Below are 24318 nucleotides of genomic sequence, written 5' to 3'. Positions count from 1 at the left end.
GCAGCAGCCATGACAAGAGCCGCCACCGGAATGGGGAGCGCCTAGGGTCTAAAGACAATTGTAAAGATACTGGTGAGTGATCAGACAGGCCCCGGGGTAGGATCTCAGCTTGGTTCTCCATTTTAGTCTTATATTTTACACATTTTAGCAGATTTCATCTTAGTTCTGTCACCTCATACATATTTTATTTTCACTAAATAATTCTAAGTAACGTGTCACATGCTCCTTGTTTTAGAAAGACTTTCCTGCTACATAATCTGTACTCTTCGTTCAAGGCTAGAAACATAGAACGGCTTAACATCTAGATAATATCTAGACACATCATTGCATCAGAACTGTATCTCTTACACAGTAGTTTTATTATATAAACAGTGCACTATTCCTTTGTGAGTCAGAGGGGGCACTCCAGCCACAATGGTCATGGGACGAATGTAGTGTTTGACATGCAGCTCTGTCGATGCGGCTCTTCCATGCTAATCCTGCAGAGGGGGATCGACAATCCAACTCCAGACCATATAATCCAGGTATGGGGTCTCAGGCAATTCTACGGGATCGGGCAGAGGGTACACCCACTATGCTCTTCGAGTAGGGGTAGAGTTAGGTAGGAATATAGATATTTAGAAATGATTGGACTGGTCATTCTATTCACCATGTTCCCAATGCTGGTTACTTTGCTTTGCTTTAGGGGCCTAATAATCATAGCTCATTATTTATATGCAACACTACTATTGCTTCCATAAACATACTGAAAACCCTTTTCGTATTCTTCCTGTGCTTTACCAAGGGCATGCATGAGTAATCAACGAAAGGTGTAAGATCTGTTTCCACAATTCCCTTGGGAATCTGAGTGTCATGTTCTAGGTAGCCAAAATCACCTGCCACCCCAGGAGGCTTAGGGGTTCGGGTGACGCACTGTGAGCTAGCTAGGAATTGGGCCAACAGTTTCTCATGATGTAGATGAACTCAGTCCCTTCATTCTGAGCCCTTTTGTCTTAATATGCAGTCCTACAATTTCTAGTGGGAACCATACAACATTAGAGATAAACTTCTTGCTTTATTTCTTCAAATGGCATAATCCCTTTTGATCCAAAATCTGTCTAATTTCCCACAAACCTTTTTTTTGCCCTCTCTGAAACTGTTTCCGTTATTTGCGCAGGGAGCTCCTAATTATTCCATAGTGGTACACATTCCTTTTGATTTTACACATTTGATTTTCTTATCCCACGGAAATATCCTCAACACAAAGCGTGGAAGTTAGCTGGTTTGCTTCTTTTCGAATTAGCAAATTTATATGAAAAGCCTTGCAAGCCTGACTTTCCAGTCACCGCTTTGAGGGGCTGTCTTGAAATATTTATTGATTTCTGTAACTAGGAAAATATGAACTATAGTCACCAAATAATATAATTGTAAGTAAGGCAAGGCAAAACCTATTTTCTCCAGTGGCAGACTTAATTTTTGTATAATCTAATAAACCCAATAATTTTGGTTGATAAAACATTTCTTATGGAATTTTATATGAACAATGAGACATTGCAGACAGGCCAATTCGATGCACCTTCATTAAAAAGGTGATTAAGATTACAGATTTATATAACAATATAGCAGATTTTCATAGATGACTCATTAGGTAACACTCAATGGGCCAGATGTATGAAAATGCAATTTTTCATTTTCTAAATAGCGAATCCATAGGAATTGCTATTTAGGAAATGTAATATGATATGTATGAAATTACCAAATTCCTAATAGCGATTCCTACAGAGTAGGAATCGCTCTTAGGAAATCCCATGCCATTCATACCAATAGGCTGGTTTTGCATTTCCTAAATAGCGATTTCCAATTAGGAAATCACTATTTAGTGAATGCTAAACCAATGAGTGCTATGGGTATAAGGCCCCCCGTAATGCACCCCAAAACTAGTGGTGCACATGTAGAGCACACATATGCCCTAGGGGCATGTATGGGCTCTAATGCACTTTAAAAGAAACACCTCAGTTTATTTTCTTTTAATTGCACATGGCTTCCATTGACTTTGAGTCAATGGTAATTGCATTTCCTAAATGCTTATTTTGCATTTAGGGAATGCTTTGTACATGTGCTAAGAAATCACAAATAGTAAATCCCTATTTGCGATTTCCTATTGAGGGAATCCCAAAATGCGATTTCTACTGGGTTGAAATCACATTTTATGATTCCCTTAAGGCATTTTTTACATAAGAAAAGGCTGTTTTGCATTTCTTAATGGGCCGAAATTTCGATTTGACCTGTTAAGAAATGCAAAATGCCTTTGTACATCAGGCCCAATGTCTTTATCCAGGGGGCATTTGAAAATGTTCCCATCAATGTCTCCATATGTTCTTGTGTTAGTTTAGACAACCTCTTGATTTGTAAATTGGTTCCTCTAGTTTAGCATACAAATCCATATCCCTCAACAATGGTTGTAAGAGGCATCTAAAGAGCTGTGTTCTGTGGAGATCGTATTCTTGCTGAAGTGTTACAAAGGTTTTTAATTGGTGATGTCCCACACGTCACAGACACAGAATTTTCCAATAGTAAATCTCCCAGTCTTGCAATCTGTTCCAAATACAATCTGTGTAACAGCGGTGTTTCCTGTGTAATCCTACCCTCACAATGCATCCATTTGGAGGGCCCTCTTCAAGCCACTTATGTTTTAGTTTGTGGTGGAAGAGATCTTGGCATTGGAAACTCAGAGGAAAATCATCACCCTAATCCCAATCACTAAATCATACTCAGCTTGAAAGGCTGAATTTTCACTATTATCATAAAGCCACTCATTGATTAAAAAATCAGCTACAAAGGTCCATGTCCCACATGCCCAAGCAGCCCTCGTCAACTGAAGGAGTGCCTTTATTGAATGAAATCGGGGGTGGGTGGTGAGGGAAAAAGAATACTTGTTACATTTAAAAGTAGCCAGGTCAAAGAATTAATCCATTCATTTTCTTAAAACGATACCTTAAAAAATATAAGGGCGGTCATGTTACCACTTTAGTAATATTTAGTAATATTTATCTGTTATACAATTGAAGGGGAAGAGTTATACCACTTGTTGAGCTCTATCTTCAGGTTGAATAATAATATCCAACAATTTAAACACTACATATCGTCCACTGATTTTGACACTGATTCCTAGAAATTTAGAGGCCCATGAAGTTACTGTACTACGCAATTCCTTGAGTACATCTTTTGAGCTACAATTCAACAGCATGGTCTCTGACTTCATTGTGGGTAGCTAATCTCCTGATATTTGTGAGAACTGGTAATAGTATCAAATACCAATCTAACATGCTACATCATCCACATATAGCATTATCTGGGTAGCTCTAGGAAATTTGGGTTCTATTCTAATCATTTTGTAATGGCATATAACTCTTGATAGGGGTTTAATAAACAATGTGAAAAGCAATGGGGTTAATTGGTATCCCTGCCACATCCTATTAGAAATTCACCAACCATCTTCTCAACAAGTAGTACATTTGCCTCTGACAAATGCCATAGAGACCAAATCAACATTGTGAACTGCGGGCAAAGGTTTGCATCTAAGCTCTTACCCACAGAATTCTCGTTCACCTGGTCAAATGCCTTTTTTTCATTAAGAAACCAGATAGGTGACTGAGCTATGGTTTCCTGCTAAATCAATTACCTCCCACAGATAATGGGTAACTGAGGATAACAATCTCCCAGGAATAAATACTGTCTGGGTCGTAATTTTCAATTTCTTTAATCATACTGGCTAGCCTAATAGAGAAATTTCATAAAAATGTTATAATCAATTTTCAAAAGTGTTATGGGGCAATATGACCTACATTGCTCAGGATGCAGTTTTAAAAATTAAATTACCCTAATTAAACGATTGAGGTGCACCTGTCTTTTGTAATATTGTAGTATAAAGTATTTATAAGGGAGGAATCAATTCTCGCTTAAACAATTAACATACCTCCACTGGAATTACATCTGGCTCAGGAGCCTTTGCTGTTGTCATTGAACTTAAGTCCTCCTCAATTTCCTCTTACTTATTGGCCCACTCAAAAACTGCTATTGTTCTTCTGTTATTTTTACCAGACTAGCTTCCTGTAGAAAAGCCATATTTTTTTCTGTTGCAAGAGCCAAAGACTCTCTATATAGTCCCTTTGCAATGTAAAGTCCCTGTATCACAGCCCTAAATTTTAGCTAGGCGACTCATCTTCATTTTAGATTGTAGTCTTCAATCAATAATTGGCCCTATTTTGTTGCTTTCCACATCACCCCACTGGAACATAGTTTTGCTATTTACAATTTCTTTTGGTACCCAAAGGTTTTTAACTTCCATATTTTGTTCCTCAAAACTGTCTATGCTCACACTGTTTGGACTTGTTTATTATAGTTTTCGAGGCCCATTTCAGTTGTTGTTCTTTTTCCTGAAGGAATCTATTATAAATCTTTATTTTCTTCTATTAAAAGACCCAACAAATATGTCTTAAAAGAATCTCATATTAAACCAACTTTAGCAGAGATTAGAATTATCTTTAAAAAAATCCACAATCTCCTCCTGACATAGACTAATAAAATAAGGGTCTGAAAACAGCGACAATTTTTTTTCACCAAACTAAACCTATCTAGTTTCTGTCTCCCTTCAAGCCGATAAAATCACATAAACTGGGACGTGATCTGGCAGAATTTGGAGAACAATTTCTACTCTTTTGATCTTGAGATTGTTTGAGTAAAGCAAATAATTCAAATGTGCTTGGCTGCGATATTTATGAACAAAATGCATTGTCTTTAGTTTCAGAAAATGTTCTTGCCAGATATCAACCAGTCCAAGGCTGAGCTGAAAGACCTTAGGGGGGTCATTACGATGGTGGAAAAATAGCCACCGCCGGGCCGGCGGTGACGATCGTTCCGCCATCGTCATGAGATTTACCCCTGCCACATTATGATGGTGGTGGGTACCGCGGCGGAGGGAAAGTCCGGCCGCCGCATTTCCGCCAGTAGCAATCGTCACGATTGCCTGGCGGAGCGGTCAGCATGCTCACAATGGCGGTGGAGCCTAGCAGACTTCACCGGCACAATTATGATGCCAGCGGAAGCCAGCCTTTCTGTGGTGGATGAACCACCATTGAAAGGCTGGCGGAGAATGTCTTCCGGGGCAAGTTGCGGGCCCCCCTTGTGTTGGGGGGGGGTGCACTGGGGGGGTACCCATGGTACCCCCCTACATTTCACTGCACCAAGTGGCAGGCACAGTGCACAACATGCTCCTTTCAACATCGCGGCGGTGCTGCTGTCAGCAGCCACCGTTGCAATGTTAAAGGTGCGTAATCCGACCGCAGCGGTGGCGGTCCCATTATAATTGAATAGGCGGGACCGCCACATGCATGGCGGTCGGACCCAATCACCGCTACAGTGGTGGGCGGATCAAATCTGCCCATTATTGTAATGAGCCCCCAAATGTTTTCTCTCATAGAAGGATTTTAAGAGCTTTTAGCCAAATTAATACTTTTATTTATCTGTCAATTTGTTTCAAGTTTACTTTGAAAACCCCTACTCCTATCAATGAGGTGGAGAAGGCAGCCATAGTATAGTGCAGTGTCTCTATGAGATGTGGGACAGGAAGAGGTGTGGCACTGCAGCCAGATTGACTGACTCTGGAATCTGGGGATCACGGTTCGATCCCCGGCACCGGCGGCAGATTAGCCCAGCACCATGTGACTCTGGGCAATAGCTTGCTTAATCTTCCCGACGGCCCCCAGTGCCTAGAGACCCTTACAGGTGATTGTTCGCGCTTTACAAATGTGAATTATTATTATGATAACACGGCTGTATTAACTACGTGCCATAAATGTTTCTGAAAACTAATTTAAGCCAAAGGGCAATCCATCTCCATGCCTTTCCTTTTGTTGTTTTATTACCAGTGATACACTGATATTTTCTAAGCAAACTTGTCACTTCATACAGCCAACAACACAAATGACTGTCTGCTTTCCTGTACTTAATAATATTTTTTTAACACATGGGATGTGTCTCCTGAAGTAGCATCCCTTCACAGAACACTGCACTTTAGATTGCTCAAGGAAACTCATTTTCATATTGCATTTGTTATGGTTTACTAGCCCATTTACATTGATTATGAGTTCCTTAGGGACTTAGGGGGTCATTACGATGGCGGTGAATCCGCCACCGACAGGTTGTCGGGGTCACAGCCATCGTTTAGGCCATTTCCCGCCCGCCATATTATAATGGCGGACAGGTCTGTGGCGGTGGGAAAATCCGACCGCCATTCATCTGATGGAGTGGGTAAAATGTTTTCTTTTTATTTACCCAATCCATTTATATATGTTTATATTAAAATGATTAATGATTAATTATAATAATTAATAGTTTGATGTGAAAGAACTAAACCAACCTTATTAACAGAAAGAATACACGTGGGAATGCATCTGCATGGCTAAAATAATAGGTGAACTAAGTTTGTATGCATATTAAAACGATAAATGTTGCTTGAGTAATGTTATTGTGATTTGCGCTTAAATAAACCAGCATTAACGGCTTTGGATGTTGCATATGGCTAGATAAATGCATACACATAAGGGTATTAGCAAGGGAATAACACTGTTTTAATCATTTCCATGTATTAATTACGATTTTTGTGTTTCTTTGCTTATGTTGACTATTCTGGCCTACTAAAAGATGGCCGCCGACTGAAACCTAACTAAAGTACATTACTTCATCATTTGAAAAATGGAGAAAGGCGCCTGCACTGACTTCGTTCGTGTCCCTTGTGTGACCTGTCAGACGATGCCCATGAAGACTACCCTGGGCGAGGTGCCAATGCCCCTGAACATGAAGAAAATGTTACAATTGGGAATATGAACTGTCGAACCCGACCTGTTTCCAACGAAATGATACATTTAGGACCACGGATCATTCTTTCCCATACATTTGCTTTGAGACTTTTCTCGCATGGGAGAATTTGAAAATGTTTCCTGATGTGCCGAGATGTATTTGAATTTAGCCAATCATATTCCTGTGAAATGAGAAATGTAACATTTGATATGTAAATTTTAGTATAAATATTAGTAGACTAGAGAGGGGTAGAAAAGCTGCTTTCGGAGAACCGATGTTCAGAGATCCTTATGCTGACGGAGAGGACGGTGACTTTATATGATATAACAAGAACTCTGACGAATTTACTGAGGACCAGTTCTGACTTAGAAAACGACAATTAGCCAGAATAGGTAAATATGACAAAAGATGATATTGCAATATTAAGATTTAACCTGCATTTCAATTAGATAAAAGAAAATCATTATTTGAATTAATGTGTCGGGTGATTATGTCATTGTAATGTTTATTAATTAATTTGAGAGTTAAAGTATCATTGAACTAAATAACAACTAAATGATTCGATCGACCTATTGATGGAGGAATCGTTAGGGTGATTCAGGAGAAGTGGTTTTCCTCTATCAAAGAAAGCAGTTTGGTTCGGAACTGACGTCCCTTTATAGGCATGGATAGTTTGAGAGAATGAATGTTGGTGTTATGGGCCCCACCAGCGTATGATGTGTGTATGTGTGTGTGACTGAGCAATCATTCTGTCCGTGGAAGTAAGGGGAAATTGAGTAACCCGAACTGCACCACATCTGACGGGCTCCTTGAGCCCGCCAGTGCAGCGGAGGCCTTGCTATCCCAAAAATGGTGGCGGTGCCTGGGATACCTCCCCGCCAGCCTTTCCTAGGCAGTTCCCCCGCCATAGAAAGGCTGGCAAGGATGGACTTTGGGGGCCTGCAGCGGGCCTCTCTTGCCCCCGAACACTTTAGTTTTGGGTTTGGGGGGCACCTACCTACATTTCCCTGCACCATGTGGCAGGCACCGCACGTGCCTGCCACGTAGTGCAGGGAGATGTAAACCATGCCTTTTTTGCATTATGGCGGGTGCTGCAGCCAGCAGCACCCGCTGCAATGCAAAGTATGGCGAGTGCGACCGCCAAGGTTGCGATCGCATCCTAATACCTCCTGTGGGACCGCCGCCTTGTAGGTGGGCGGTCCCACTCCCCAAGACGATGACAGATGGACTGAAGTCCTTCCGCCATTGTAATCACCCCCTTATGTTTTACAATCATGGACATTTTTCTGTCTCCTCTCTAATACCTTTTTTTATATACAAGTCCGCTTGCTAGTTATTTCCCCCTGCTATCCCTTTTCTTACCTTTCATCTTTCCCCTCCTCTCCCTCATTTCTATCCTCCTCACCCTGCCTTTAATTGACATTGTGTCCCACTCCCAGTTGGGGGGTGACCCTTGTCAATCTCTGCTCCCCTTTAAATAGCTATGAGCATTCCTAAACTTGGAGTAATGAGGGTGTATCGACTGGTGATTATATTTTCCATGAGTGAATTGAAAATGAGTACCCATTTAATCGCTCCTTAACTTGCTGTGTGGGATGTCTACACTTGCTTTCCTCTTAAATTTGAACTAAATACTGTGGCATGCTGAAGCAGGTCCTTCTGCTGATGTCATCGTGCCATGGTTACTAGACGTTCCATGTTGAGTCCTGGTATCCCAGGTGATAGAATTGTATTGATTCAAATGACTGGAGCTGTTACCTGTACTGGATGAGACCTGGTTGGGTTTCTTCTTACTCTGGAATAAACTTGTACTTCTACACTCCAACCTGCCTCCTGCGTGATCCTTTCAGCTGTTTTAAGGATCTTACAATACCTTGCTCTTGAAGCTTTCACACATGTTCACGTTGTCATTTCTTCCTCTAATTTTGACCCCCAATCGTTCTAAGGCTATGGACAAATAAATTAATCTGTACAGTTTTATTTTAATCGCTTTTTTATCCTATTAACCTCATCAATAGCTATAAGCTTCTTATTTCACAGAATCCTCATTTTGCTATGCTGCACAATTTGAGCGTTTGTGCCAGCCATCTTAAACATAGGCATGGAATCTCTCATTCTTTAGCCTTTTTAGGTCTGGTGAAATTACATATAGGGATCATTTATCCTCAAAGTATATAATACTTTTTCTAGGAAACTCCCTTTATTTCTTCTCTGAAAAGGTAATCTATATGCCCTGGTGATTGTCATATCTTATAGCACTACAGTGGGCTCTATAAGTGATGACTCTTTATTTAGATTTGTAAAAAGCTGTTCCGTTGTTAATTTATCTTCTTCCCCTTCCGGAATTCCTAGGTATTGTGAATTCAACATTCTAGATCAATTTTCTAGATCTTGTTGTGCAGTCTACATCTTCCTAATAGAGCATGTTTTTCCATACTTTCCAATTTCCCTTCTATAGCCACCGTTTACTGACAGAACAATTGCAATTTCTAAATAACTTAGATGTGACTTTATCATTCACAATTCTTCTTCAAAATGTTGTCTTGCAATACGGTTTGCAGAACTGGCACTTCCTTTGCTTTTTTGTTTTTTTTAGAAATTAATCACTGATTTACACATTCTTAGAGGTAAGCATTCCTTCCCATTCAGTATCTATCTTTTTGCCATCTTACAAATACCCTCCCAATATGCATTGCTCCATGCCACATCTTTCCCAGGCACCTGCATGCTTTTTTTGTGTGAATTCTTACAGCTCCCAATCCTTCTCAAGTCAGGTGTAACATCCTGAGTTTGATCTGACATTGCAGCCAGTAAAACCTTGCATTATGGGGCTTATAGTTTCACTTGTCTCTTGCTAGTGCTGTTCAAAAACAGCAGTGTTTAAAGGTACATCACTGGCATTCAATTATCGCTATATATAGTTCTTCTTTCATATGCTCATAAGAACCCGTGTATATATGTTATGGAAGCATTTCATGTCACCAGTATTTAGTGTTGATGTAGTGTTTAATGTTATTATGTTCCTGGCAGGGTTTGGCACAATAATAAGGTAGGTAATTATTATAAGACAGGCAATAATAATAGATGATTTGGCATTGATCATAAGTTACGGCCTAAATTGATGCTTAATGGTGTTCTCTGGAGGCTAGTATGGCCTAATTAGAATATATGTTGGGCTTATTTTTTCATTGGAGTAAAAATCAGAAGTATGTGCCTAAGTGTGAGAAATTTGACTCAGGAAATGCTAGATCCAAAGGAGTTGTGCATTTTCGGTAAGAGACAAAGATATAGCAGCTTAGTACGTCACTGTGACATGTTGGTACTTACTTGGGTTGTCTGAACCTTGGTATATTTTCGTAAGATTTTAAAACTTATTTATCCGGAGGCTTCTTCAATGCCGCATAACATTAAAGTCACTTCTGGTGGAACCACTTCCAGTGATGACACAGAGATCAAAGGTTAGGCCTTATAGCTCTGACCCCGAGGGAAATTTCGGAGTTGACTCCCCAGTGTCCAGGCGTCTTCATTTTCTCATAGTTACTTTCCTCATCCTTTTGTCTTCTCTCTGTGCAACAAGGTTGACCGTCCATGTTTGGGACTTTTTCAAATGTTTCTGGTTGACAGTATTTTGTTCCTTATTTGAATTTAAACCACTCAATGTACTTTACGCTCCTCTTTTGAGACTACTTCATAGTCTGGAGTAGTGACTTTAGAAAGCTGATTATGTTTTTTGGGCAGTAGTGTAATTGTCATGTCCTCAGCCTTCTGTGCTTTCTCCATGCTAAGACACTGGTCACTTGCTGAATCAGTATCTACATTCCCGTGTGCTTGAATTGTTGACTGCTACTCTACACTCGGAACTTGTTCCCCATTCTTTCTCCAGGGCCTCCTACCCCAACGGGAAGAACTCTGCATTCTACAGCATACAGGTTTGCATCTTGGCGGTGTGCTAGGCTCCTCTCCACTGTCACCTCTGCAACAATCAGCAATATGAAATGCCTCTGCAGCTGGTTCCTGACCACTTGAACCATGGGAAGACATGTCAACACTGAGCCCTGCTTCAAGACCACCCACCTCCGAGCCTACCAAGCAAGTGCCCAGGAACCACTATGCCATTATCCCCAATCTAAAGCAGACCTTTGGTATGGCAATTCTTTTAAAATTTAAACTGGGGTATTATCTTCATGCAATCCATTGAGTCTGATCTTTTTCCGCGGAGCTCATGCAAAATGTTGTTGTCCAGAGACCCCCACCCAAAGTCGCCGTTTTATTCTGTATCCATACAATGATAAATATGAATAACAGTAGAAATACATCATTTCTTGAAACGTCCTTTTCTACAGTTATTTGTGTGACCCTGACTTGCTCAAATGGTTGCTTACAGAAATGACTGTCACAGTGAATGCTAGGCCTCCTGCCACTGCACTCTCCTGTGTTTTCTATGTTCCTTTTCTACCTAAAACATACCAAATTTTAACACCTGTAGGAATTCTTGGGAGAGTAATCACATAGCTCAATAATCTAAAAATGACCAACATTTGGCAGAATATTAAACATGGAACCAATTAATACAATTGTTCAGCATAGGCTGATATGTTCATAAAAAAGATTTATGGATCACAACAATGAGACATCAGCCTGATTTTGCTTGCTGGACTATTTCGTGAGTTGCAAGTTCCCGCGGGCTACAGAAACAAAATAGGCAGGGACAGAGGCGTATGTCTGTGAGTCATACCTAGTTGCATGCATTTATGCTTTCAGGAAAGATTGCTATACTTACCAGTCAGGTAAGTGTTGTCGGGATCTTCCTCCTCCGTAATCTGTATCTTTGGTTTTTTCATCTTCTCTGGCTTCGCAGGCTTTTCTGCTTTTTTGTCTGGCTCTGGTTTTTTGACTGGAAGGCTTATTATAGGAGCCACAGTTGCCTGGGGTTTGTTGTGCTTGTCTGCATTGCTCCTGACAGGCCCAGAAACAATTACTTCTGTGGAACAAATGAAGTGGAGAAGCCCTAAGCACATTTTCCCAATAAAAACTGATACTGTGCGTTCATTTCAATTTTGGGGCACCAAAAGGATTTAACTCAGTGATGATAGAAGAAACCAATCCCTGACATCCTTCACCAAAATAAAACATGATAGTCTCACATTAACATCTATTACACAGGGGACCGGGGCCTCTCATATAAGGAAAGGTATGCCTCACTCTTCTTAACTGTAATATTTCCTATGCCCGGTTTTCTATTGTGTCAATAGGTGACCACTCCCAGCATAGAGGTATAGTGTACACTGCTATGGAATCACATGCCTGCTGTAATATTTCCGCACAGGATCATTGACGGACTCTATTGGTGTCTCCTCCCAGCCATGACAGATCCAAGAGTACAAGGGCCAGTTGAGTGCTTTCACTCCTCTTTCAGCACCGTCAAGTTCGTCATCCCCTGCTCTGTGATTTCAGGGCACACCCAATTGCTCTACTCTTGTAAACTCCATGGTCCTCTAGTTTGTGGGAAGATACAACTTCCTTGGAATGTTTAATAGAGTTATTTTTTATGCAAATGTATTATTGACTATTTCTTTCATGCTTTTCTAAACGGCATATTGTTTTAATTTGAGGTTTCCAGTGTAGTTTGACTCACTAAATGTTGGCGCTTTAAAGCTGTCAATGACATTGATATTGCACTTTGGAGGGGGGCATATTGTGTTTTTTAGCTGAAAAAGCAGGGTTTGGCCACCATAAGGTGATTGTCACCATAGATAAACAAATACTGGAGAAATTAATTGTTTAATTCCTCCCGTATGGCATGCAACAATTCATGTCACTAAAAGGTCATTAATAAAAACCGAACGAGTGGAAAAGTGAAAGGTGAATAAGCAAAGAATCCATTGCGGCAAGGACGCCATACGTTTGTGAAACACTACTGCTTGCATGATATATTTAAATCTGTCTTTTAACAGTAGAGAATGACAGTAACTGGTTCACTGGCAAAATAACGCCTCTGTAACTATTGAGATACAAAAATATAACAAATATTGATGTCAAAAATATCGTCATCCTATACTTATAATGGTAAGTACAAACATATTGAAAAAAAATATCGTTACTGATATAGTTGTATAAAATATTGTTTATTAAATATATATACATTTTAATAGTAAATATTAAATATACTAAAAAAATGATATAATGAAAATATAATATATTTAATATTTAAATAAACAAATATAACATTAAACTGATTTAAAAAGTTAAACACATAAACATAAATATATCTTTACATATTTCTTGTTAACAAAACTATTAAACTATAATTTTAGTTTCTATTATAATTCAATACATTTTTAAATTAAAATCTCTCTCTCTCTCTCTCTCTCTCTCTATATATATATATATATATATATATATATATACACACACACACACACAAATACCCAATACATTTTTTTTTAAGCAAACAAAAAGTTACAATTTACAAAAATTAGTTTACACATTAAAAACAATTAGTAGAATGGTCTATTAAAAATAAGTTGATTCATATGAACCAAACAGGATTTCGCAAGGGGTTCGGAACAACAACTTAGGGGCTCATTACGATGGCGGAACGATCACCACCGCCGCTCCGCCATCATCATGAGATTTACCCCCCGCCACATTATGATGACGGTGGATATCGCGGCGGACGGAAAGTTCGTCCGCCGCTTTTCCGCCGGTGGCAATCGTCACGATTGCCTGCCTGGCGGAGCAGGGACTCGAATATGGTGGCAGTGCCTAGCAGGCACCGTCCGCCATATTAGGATGTTGATTTCGAAAGGCCTTTCCATGGCGGCAACGCCGCCATGGAAAGGCAGGCGGGGATTGCGTCCAGGGGCCCGTTGTGGGTCCCTTGTGTCTGGGGGAGGTGGGGTGCACTTGGAGGGTACTATGGTTCCCTCTATATTTCGCTGCACCAGGTGGCAGGCACCGTGTGTTGCCTGCCATGTGGTGCAGTGAAATGCCAGGCTTGCGATTTTAACATTGTGGCAGGTACTGCTGTCAGCAGCACCCGTCGCAATGTTAAAATGCAGAATGCGACCACCATGGTGGCGGTCGCATCCTAATTCACGATGCGGGACTGCCGCATGTCTGGCGGCCAGTCCCAACACCGCGGGGATGACGGACGGTCTCAGGTCCGCCCGCCATCCTAATGGGCCCCTAACATACTTGCTTTGACCATGATTGCAGAAAGTTATAAATGTCTGAATTTAAAATTACAGCTCTGTTTTATTGATTTTAAAGCATGGGTCTCCCATAATTAATATTGCATGCCATAATTCAATTGGATACTGGAACCTGGATACGATAAAAAATCGGAGATGCTCCGAGAATTTCAAGGCAATCCACACGGCAATAGGGCTAAAGCATGGCTGCGTATTAGCCCCCCACTTATTTAATCTCTTTATGGCAGACCTCTCAATAAGACTAAACAAGACAAATTCTCATCCACCACGTCTGGGCCCATTGCCGATAACACATCTTTGTTACACCGATGATATAGTTTTACTCAGCCTGACACGAGTTGGCTTACAAAGATCACTAAATGAGCTAGCAACATTTGCAAATGACAACGCCTTGGAAATCAACACAAAGAAAACGAAAACGATGAGTATTGCAAAGCGGTCAGGATGCAATTTCCCTGTCAGGCTGGGAGAAATAACATTAGGGGTAGTTAATTACTACAAATATCTATAGCTGTACATAGATGATCTATAAATTTCCAAAAACATAAACACTATCTGGAAACAATAAATAATGGCCTAGTCTACGCATATTGTGCCCTCTCAAAAAAGCTAAAGGGTCCAGCTTTAAAGCCACTATTAGCCGTAATGGCTGCCAAATTGATGCCGACAGTGGAGTATGCAAGCATAGTTTTACACGGTACAGATGCTGTACTATTAGACAAGATACAACTGAAAGCACACAAAAGGGCTTTTAAGTTACCACAGAATGCGTCCCCGGCGCAGGTGAGACTGGAATTTGACCTTATTCATCAAGGGATTGGGAGAACCTATGCGTATGGTATGTCAAAAGCTGGTACAAAATCTGGTTAAGTCGAGCTAATGACCTACACAATGCCTTGTGGCGGGCCTTGTGGCAAGCCCAGGAAGAAGATCGGCATTCTAGTTATGGCAAGTTTTTTAAATTGGCCTTGGAAGAAACAAAGTCCAAAGATCTCTGGGCAAAGTGCCCCTCTTTTCCTGTTTTTCGTAAGGTGGCAAATAAAATGGCGAACCTACATTCATTCGTAGAGGACAAAAATAAATTTGCAAAGAGGTATCATGCCTGGATGGTACAGCAGTCCTATACAAAATTATGACCGGCTGAATACCTGAACACAACATATTCATACTGCCTAAAACGGAAACTCATGGCCACCAGGTTTGGGCTCCTACCAAGCTTAGCGGATCAGCCCAAATGGAGATTCAATGGGCCTATATTATGCACACTATGTGGAGCAGAGAAGCAAGACCTCATTCATCTTATTTGCATATGTCCTTGTTTAAAGTTGACTCGGGCGTGGTTTTTGAAAAAGGCATTTAATGAGAGAGGAATTAGGTCTTGTAGATCTGCGATATTCAAGGGTTTGGACGCAACAGATCCGCATTTAAACTGTAAGGTAATGACATTTCTGATACAGTATGAACAGATAATAACGAAAATGGACAAAAAATTCACAATGCCATTGATTGTGTAGTGTTTGCAAGTACCAAAAAAATGTTAAGTCCATCAGTTAAGAACAAATAAGAAGTGGTAATAGGAATTGCACTATTAACTCTAATACCGGCCCTGCGGTGGTGGTCCTTTCGCCATCAAACATAATCTTTCCCACCGCCGGATTAGGATGGCGGTGGGAACTTGACTGCGTCTGCAGCGGCCGCAAAGACTGTCCGCCGCCAGCTATCGTTCCTAGCAGGCACCGTCCACCAGATTAGGATGCAAGCACAAACCGGGCTTTCCATGGCGGTGATGCCGCCATGGAAAGGCATATGGATTTGTGTTACAGGGCCCGTTGTGGACCCCCAGGGGGGTGGGGGGCTGCACACATTGCCATGCTCAAGGAGGCAGGCACCGCGCTGTGCCTGCCACGTTGTGCATGGGAATGCACAACATGCCTCTTTGTTAAAGATGCGGATTGTGACCACTCCACCAGGGTGGCGTTCGCATCCTAATTGGCGTGGCAGGTCCGGAGCACCGCTGGCAGCCGGTGCCAACACCGCATGGGTGGCGGGCGCACTGAAGTCCGCCCGCCATCCTAATAGGGCCCTTAGATAGGTTTTAAAAGGATTCTCTGTCTTGTTTTTAGTTAGAAAGTCAGCAACACTGTATATTTTCTCATGAAATCACTTTTTAAATCGTTTTTTAATTAAATCTTTTTCAGAAAATCTTAAGAAAAATTGTGAAATTAAATTTCCAAACTACTACAATTAAATAACCATATTTAAAAAATAATAATATTTATACAAAGTTTAAAACATATGCAATTAAAAGACATACTAAAAAACATTAAAATAATCAAAAAATCATATTTAAGTAAACTATATTAATGCTTTTGATATTTCAATAAACTATATTGATGACTTCGATATTTTTAACATCAATATTACTTACCGAAAATCAATAATTTTGACAACGATATTCTTGCACATGATATTTCTTTATCACAATATTTAAGACTCAATATTTTTGTAGGAAGATTTTTTTTCGATATTCTATCTGAATACCACAGTAACCATAAACCCTCATTATTCTGGAGCAGGTCACTACTGTCAGCAACAATGCTAGTCCAGATAATACTTTTCTCTCATCAGTGCATAAAGAATTTCACTCCTGTATAATTAAAGAAGACCTCTTTTATATTCCTATTTAATACCAAGTAATCCAGATGAAACCCTAAAGATGGATGCCTCACATTTGGAGAGATCTTTAAAATTGAGCTGAGACTGTATGGAAAACATGTTGATGTTGTTGTAAGAAATATCCAAATGAACAACTTAAGTAGGAATTATGTAGTGGGCCAGTTCCACATGATGTACTTTATAACACCCTAGAGCTGATTACGATCGTGGTGAACTCGTCACAGGCAGGCCGCAGGTGGGGGGTTCACAGCGATCTTGAGCCCATTTCCCGCCCACCATATTATGATGGCGGGCAGGATAGTGGGGGTCAGGATATCCAACCTCCAGAAATCCGACGGGCTCATAGAGCCCGCTGGTGCGGTGCAGACCCTCAGCACGTAATGCATGCCGGCTGTGCGTAGCATGCACGGCCGGTCAGATTACGATGACCGCCATGGAAAGGCTGGCGGTGGTTGCCTTTGGGGGCCCCTTGCGGGCCCTCCTTGTACAAGGGCAGTTGGTTTGTGAACTTGGGGGGCACCTATGGTGCCCCCTACATTTCCCTGCACCATGTGGCAAGCTCATTGTGAAAATAAAAGAGTAAAGAGAGTAATGCAAAGTAAGTATTCTCCTACATGAAAAGCTCAGAGTGTCAATAAAAATGACAGAGGAGGAAGATGGCTATTGGAGATAGTAGAAACAAATGTGATCAAAACAACACTTCTCCTTCTCAATGTTTATTTATCAGGTTACACCATTGTGTAACGTAATTGAAGACGCACTTATGACAAACCAACCAAAAAACCTGATAACTAGAAATTTGAACATAGCTCCAGAAGCTTCTATACACAAGACAAAGTCAACCAATTTCACGAAATAATAGGATTTGTAGATATTTGAGACTGAAAAACACAATTCTGTGATTTGTTCTTTTTTTCCTCATGTACATAACTATTACTCAAGAACCCGTCTAACATTACCTAATCTGTCAGTCACAAAAATCACCCTATTCATGTTAGAGGCTAAAAGTTGTAACCTAACTATCAGCTCATGCACCAGTTGAACTTTCCGTATTTTTATTTACCCAAAAGGGGTGTATCTTTATCCGGAAATGAAATCTATGTACTTTTGGAAACAAATATTGTAAAGATACAATGGGAGCAGACATGTTTGAATTTATATAATTTAGAACAAATACCATTGCTTCTCCAATAGCTCCATGGAAAACTTTAAAATGCTTTATAAAGGGAAGATTCATTGCAGAAATGTCTACGGTTAAGAAACGTGATGTCAGGAACTCGATAACATTGAAATATTGATGAGAACAAAGCTATGCAAAAAAAGATTTCATAACAATTTGCATGAATAAGGACAAATCAGCATTAATAAGTTGGAGGAGAAAGAAAAGGGAAAGCTACCAGTTATCGCTTGAAACACGTGAAAACTGATAATGTAATGCTCTCTTTTCGATTACCAGGAGATATTTGAAGGAAAACTAAGATATGTGTGAAGAACTTGCTAAATTCTAAGAAATTATAAGAAACTCAATGCAGAACTGCCAGTTTTGATTCCAAGAATATGTATTGTTTTCAAAAACCTGAATATACCTCAACAGAAACAACAAGAGAAGGCAAGAATGCAATTTATTCTTTGAAGGGGATAAGTCGTTCTGTCTTGATGGATTAACATCACAGTTTTTCAAATGTTTCAGATTGAAAAATGCACATAGCATTGCCAAACCCGTGTCTAACTGTCTTTAATTTCTTTATATTGAGGACTAGAGGGTGTTTTTATGCTGAGTTTGATATACATTTGTTGTAATAATTAAATGTAATAATTAAAAGGCTCACCTTTAAAATAAAAACATTAAAAAAATCAATGGACACAAATATGTGAAAATTAGAAAACAAGACTCGTTGGAACCCAGACATGTTGCAAATAAGATTTGCTAAATTAAAAAATGAAATACCTATACTTTCACTCAAATTAATGATGCTTTTTGATATTATACACAGTGTGCTCATGCCACATTAGAATAAAAATACATACTAGACAAAATATTCTCTAAATCCATGTAAACATCCTATGTCATTCTCTTGTGAAAGCCAAATAAAAACTACCAAGACTGTTCAAACTACAGACCAATCTCTGTAATAAATCTTGCTATTAGAATAGTGACTAAAATACTGGCCAACAGGTTGAATAAAATAGTAGTCCACCTAATAAGCACAAGACCAAACAAGGATCATCAAAGGCAGATCAGGCAGTAACAATGTAAGAGAAGTTCCATGTTTATTACATCTCAGAATATCCAAACTGACACATCATTCATTGAAAGGAATATATACAGACCCCCATGCTATAGGTCCCATTTTCCTTTACACCTAACCAATGCTTGATCTGCTCTAGCTATTGATTATACAAACATATTACTTCTTGGAGACTTTAACCTGTGGGCCTCTGATCTTACAGACTCTCTCGTTAGTCTGTACTTTGATTAGCAGGTGTTTAAAGCCACACATATTGAGAGCCATTCACTAATCAGGTTTGGTCTCACAATTGCCAACCTCACGTTCGCCCCTTGTCCTGGAGTTGGGTCATCAATTAATCAAATTTGTAATTAATTATATATCATCTAGGAAATACCCCACCTGTCCAGGCATCTCCTCCAGAAACTGGAAGTGTGTTAACCTTAAGACCTTCTGTAACTCTTTGGCACGGTCTCAACTCTCTTATACTAAGAGCTTTAACGATCTCAATGGGGCAATTACCGACAGCTTAGAGAAGCCAGCAATACACATGCCCTAACGCATAAAAAAAATCAATTTGCCACTATGAAGCATCTAAATGGTATACAGATAACTTAAAGAAAGCTAAACTTGAGTTACACCAATCAGAGCGTAAATGGCGGAAAGCATACTCACAGAACAAAAAGGATAGCTTTGTCTTGCAGTTTAAAGCCTATAAGAAATTGACACATGATGCCAAATTTACCTACTTCTCTAATAACATTTCAAAGTCTGAAAACAAAATCAAAGAAATATTTGATATGATCACTGAACTCTCTAACCCACACCACCTAAACACCCGGTGGTCCCTACTCAAAAAATGGAGGAGGACTTGAACTCTTTTTTCATCGAGAAAATTCAGATGATAAAAGATAGCATCGCACCTAGCCCTCTTACCACTGCTCTCCCCTTGGAAGATATAAACCTAATAAAACTCATAGCAATTCCAGCTATCACCAAAGGTAATCTCCAGAAGCTAAGGACCAAATCTGGCTCCCCTAATGATATTTGGTCCCCCTTAGATCCAATAAATTCTCTTCTCAGGTCTTCCTGAGCCAGCGATCTCTAAACTCAATCTATCCTTAAGTCAGGGCATGTTCCCCCATACCTTTAAGGAAGCAGTAGTCTTAACTTTGCTATAAACATCTGGGGAAGATTTATTGGTCTTAAAGACCTATCGCCCCCTCTGCTTACATCCTTATCAAACCAAGATATTGGAGGCAAACGTCGCCCAGCATCCCTGCTCTTTTTTAGAAGACTGTTCCTTCCTGAACTCTCATCAGGTGTGTTTTCGACCCACTCATTCTACGTAATCTGTCATACTTTCTGTAGTTGATTATATGAAAGAGGAAGCAGACAAAGGACTGGCCCAGGTATTAGTCCTTTTGGACTTCTATATGGCCTTTGACAAGGTGAATCATGACATCCTAATTGACTGCGTCAAGGCTGCTGGTTTGCAGGGATTAGCATTAGATTAGTTGATATTGTTCCTCTCAGAGCAATTTCAGCCAGTCCGCCTATCTCCCTTCTGTTTTTCCAAGGTCAGACTTGATTGTGGAGTACCTCAGGACTCCTCTTTGTCCCCCATTTGATTAAATCTCTACATCCGCCCGTTGGCCCATATTCCACAGAAACGAAGGGTGAAAATATATAACTACACTGATGACATGCAGCTACTCTTCTACGTTGATGATTCACCAGAATCTATAGATTTTTCAGAGCACTATGCTCTACATCCTCGACTAGATAATTTTTTCAGCTGAAGCTGAACTCAGATAAAACTGAGATTGTGGTGGCCAAAAACAAACAGCATAGTTGGAATCCCTCTATCTGGCCACTGGAGATGGGTGCCCACATCCTAAAAAAAAGCAGTTAACAGCCTCAGGAATCTGGTCGATGAAGATCTCTCACTGAATCCCCAGACAGGCGCAGTGACTTTGTCTTGTTTTTTACAACTTTGAAAATTAAAAAAAATTGGGAAATACTTTAATCCCCAGACAGGCGCAGTGACTTGGTCTTGTTTTTTACAACTTTGAAAATTAAAAAAAATTGGGAAATACTTTTTCATCAAATCCATCATCCAGATCATAACTGCTCTTGTCATGTCACAAACTGACCATGATGACTCTCTGTACCTGTGCCTAACCAGGGGTTTGAGTCAGAGCCTCAGTTGGTCCAAAACCAAGTGGCTAGATTTGTTTGGCATCGGCCTAGATTCTGCCACACCAAACCTCTGCTAGTAAAATTACACTGGCTTCCAGTCGCTTGGAGAGCCTTTTTGAAAACTGAGTGTATTATTTTCAAATCTCGATTCAGCAAAAGCACAACTCTTGTGACCTCCAGAATCTGGAAATACACTCCCAAGTGCAATCTGAGGTCGGCACTCCAATATCTATTAGAGCTCCCCAAGTTTAACAGGAAGAGATTGGGTGGAGCTAGGTTTTCCATACTCGCCCCAGGCATCTGGAATTCCTTTCCCCCAGGACCACGACTTCCTATAGGAGTTTTAGGTTGTTGTTAAAAACCTGTCTCTTTAGACAGGCATATGGTTAAGATTTAAGTCTCTCTTGCCTCTGTGTTTTCATGAAACCTCTTTGGTGTACATGCGCTTTATAGATATGCTGTAACATAACATAACTAGAATAGTAGAATGGGGTTGACTATGTCAACTGGGCAGATTTGTTTGGAAACTTTATAGAATACTTTGGAGATGCCTTTGTTAATAGTATTAAACTTGTGTATAATGCTTCCAAAGTAAATTTGAATGCAAATGGATTATTATCCAGGACAGTTCATCTTCATAAATAAAAAAGGTGTCCATGATCACATTTACTACTTAATACAACACTTGAACCCTTGGTAATAGCTACCAGGCCTAACAATAATATTTCATAAGTCAAAATAGGTTTGAATTATTATAAATCCTGCCTGTTTGCAACAATATTTTGTTAACACTATCCACCCCTGAAACAACCATCCCAGAACTGCTAAAACATTTTGGGCCCCACCAACGCCATGCCAAAGCCATGGTAAGACCGCCTGCCAGATTAGGAGTTTTCTCCTGTCTGGTGGCCTTTTTTTTTTGGTGTTGCCACGTCGGTGCCTCTAAAAAAGGGCACTGCAATGGGAACACCCAAAACAGTTCCTGCAGAGCATGGTCTGAAAAGTCCATGCCGTGCAGGAACTAGTATGCCACCTGTGTGCATCCTCAGGGCGCAGAGGCACCAAGGGGCCCTGTAGTGCCCCCTTTGTTTCCTCTCCGCCAGGGTTTTCATGGAGTAGGAATCGCCATGAAAACCCAGGTGGAGAAGAAACCTAACATGCTAGGCAGGACCATGATGGTCTCGCCAAGCATATGTATGCCTCTACACTACCTGGGAATGGTGGTTCCCTGTCAGCTGCGGCAGGGCTGTGGTGGTCCCACCGCCGATCTCATAATAGGGTGGTGGGGAGACCGCTGCACCCCCGCGGTTCTTGTGGTCCATGGACCGCCAGCCTCATAATCGGGGCCTTTGTGTCTTTCTTGGGCTACAGAACAAATCAACTATGATGACATTATCAAAGTTGATAAGTAGAAAAGAATACAGCAAATGGCCATTGCAATGGGAAGCATAACAAATAACAAAAACTCTAATATCGATAATGTCAACTATGAAAATAAACATCGATTAACTTATAAAAAATCTGACTTTGGCACAATCTCAGTTTGTGAAGCTCAGAAAAATTAATACAATATGGATGTCTTACCAAAGATTCTTTATGCATTACTGAATGTTTGAGCCTCTGTAAATAATAACCTCTATTTGAAACTAGAAAACGTGAGGCCAAGCCAGATTTCCCTGAACAAACTAAAGAGTTAATTTCAAAATGGAAGATTTTGTTTTCCCATACATAAGGAAGAATCACAAGTGAAAGATTCATGCTCAAGGAAACCAGGATGCAGATAGGTTGATTGAAGCAAGTTTATTCCATTGAGATCCCATCCATCCAGAAGCTGGCACAAACAGCCAGTCATCTGGTTTACATCCAAATATCCCTACATAGGATTCTATGACATCACAGATCACTACTAACATTCCAGAGCTCCCATCCAATCATAGGATGAGCACTTGCAAAGGTATGCCATGCTCATGACATACCACACACCTCCCTTCGTTACACAAAAATTAAATTACAACAATACCATATTCCTATAAACCAGAGGATAAAAGAAATACTTTAAACATAGTCTGAAAGATAAGAAGGTTTCTTACAAACCCTAGATGAAGCACGATTCTGCCACCTACAAGTGTGTTTGGATGAACATTATCATTACATACATTGTGGCACCCATCCACTCTTCCTTTTATTACCACAACTCTGTTCAAGTTCCAAATTCTATGATCTTGAGTCTTTATAGCATTTTTGAATACCTTAATGACTTAAGAGGTTTCATAAATTTTGCAACAGAAATCCTCACCAAGCCGGGACGTTTGATCATTACCAAGTCACCAACAGCTACTTTGGTTGTTTTCACCGCCCTTTTCTCATCAAAATAGCATTTTCTTTATTCACCTTTCTCTTCTTCCTTTAATTTTATAATTTCGTTGTTACACTTATTTTCTTTACCTTTACCCAACTCATACCTATTAACCCAAGTAGGTTCTACATTTGTATTGGGAACCCTCCCTCGGAACAAAAGAAAAGGTGTCTTTCCAGTGGTAGAATGAGGTGACAACCTGTACTCTTCAATCTTCCTACGCACTTCATCCTTCCAATTTAAAGACATGGACTTTGACAATGCAATTGTCTCTTTAATTACTCTGTTAAATCTCTCCACCATTCCATTTGCCTCGAGATGGTAAAGAGAGCACTTCTTATGTACGATACCTTTAGATGCCAGAAAGCTCTTCATTTCCCCTGACACCAATTGCACTCCATTGTCTGTCAATATTGATTCAGGGATTCCCTCTTTGGAGAACAAATTCCTCAAACATTCAATAATGTGGGTCGAGTCAATGTTAGATAAAAAGAAAACCTCGGGCCAACGTGAAAACATGTCAATTATCACTAATACATAAGTCTGAGATCCATTTGCATGAATTGGACCCAGAATATCTAAAGCAATATCGTGCCACGGATTTGAAGGACGTCTCCTTAAAACCATAGGCTGTACTCGTGTGCTCTTGGACTTATCACTCAAAGTGCATGGAATACAATCACAAATTGCACGCTCCACTTCTATGTCCATGCCTGGCCACCAATATGACATCCTCAAGCGTTCTTTACATTTTGTAATCCCTGCATGAGAGGAATGAACTAGATCTATGAGTTCTTTCCTAAGA

At 40.2% G+C, this 24318-nt stretch overlaps 1 protein-coding gene across 1 annotated transcript in view; it reads right to left on the bottom strand.

Annotated features, from left to right (window-relative positions):
• STAP1 (signal transducing adaptor family member 1) overlaps positions 1-24318 on the bottom strand; it is a 414195-nt gene that overhangs the window by 22003 nt on the left and 367874 nt on the right. The window contains exon 9 of the mRNA XM_085636512.1: positions 11618-11818. Coding sequence (XP_085492638.1) covers positions 11618-11818 — 201 coding nt within the window. The remainder of the gene's footprint in view (positions 1-11617; positions 11819-24318) is intronic.

This window comes from Triturus cristatus, chromosome 2_1 (genome assembly GCF_964204655.1).
Source record: "Triturus cristatus chromosome 2_1, aTriCri1.1, whole genome shotgun sequence".
NCBI lineage: Eukaryota > Metazoa > Chordata > Amphibia > Caudata > Salamandridae > Triturus > Triturus cristatus.
The sequence above is the reverse complement of the archived record's forward strand: the minus strand, read 5'-3'. Positions and strand labels throughout refer to the sequence as shown.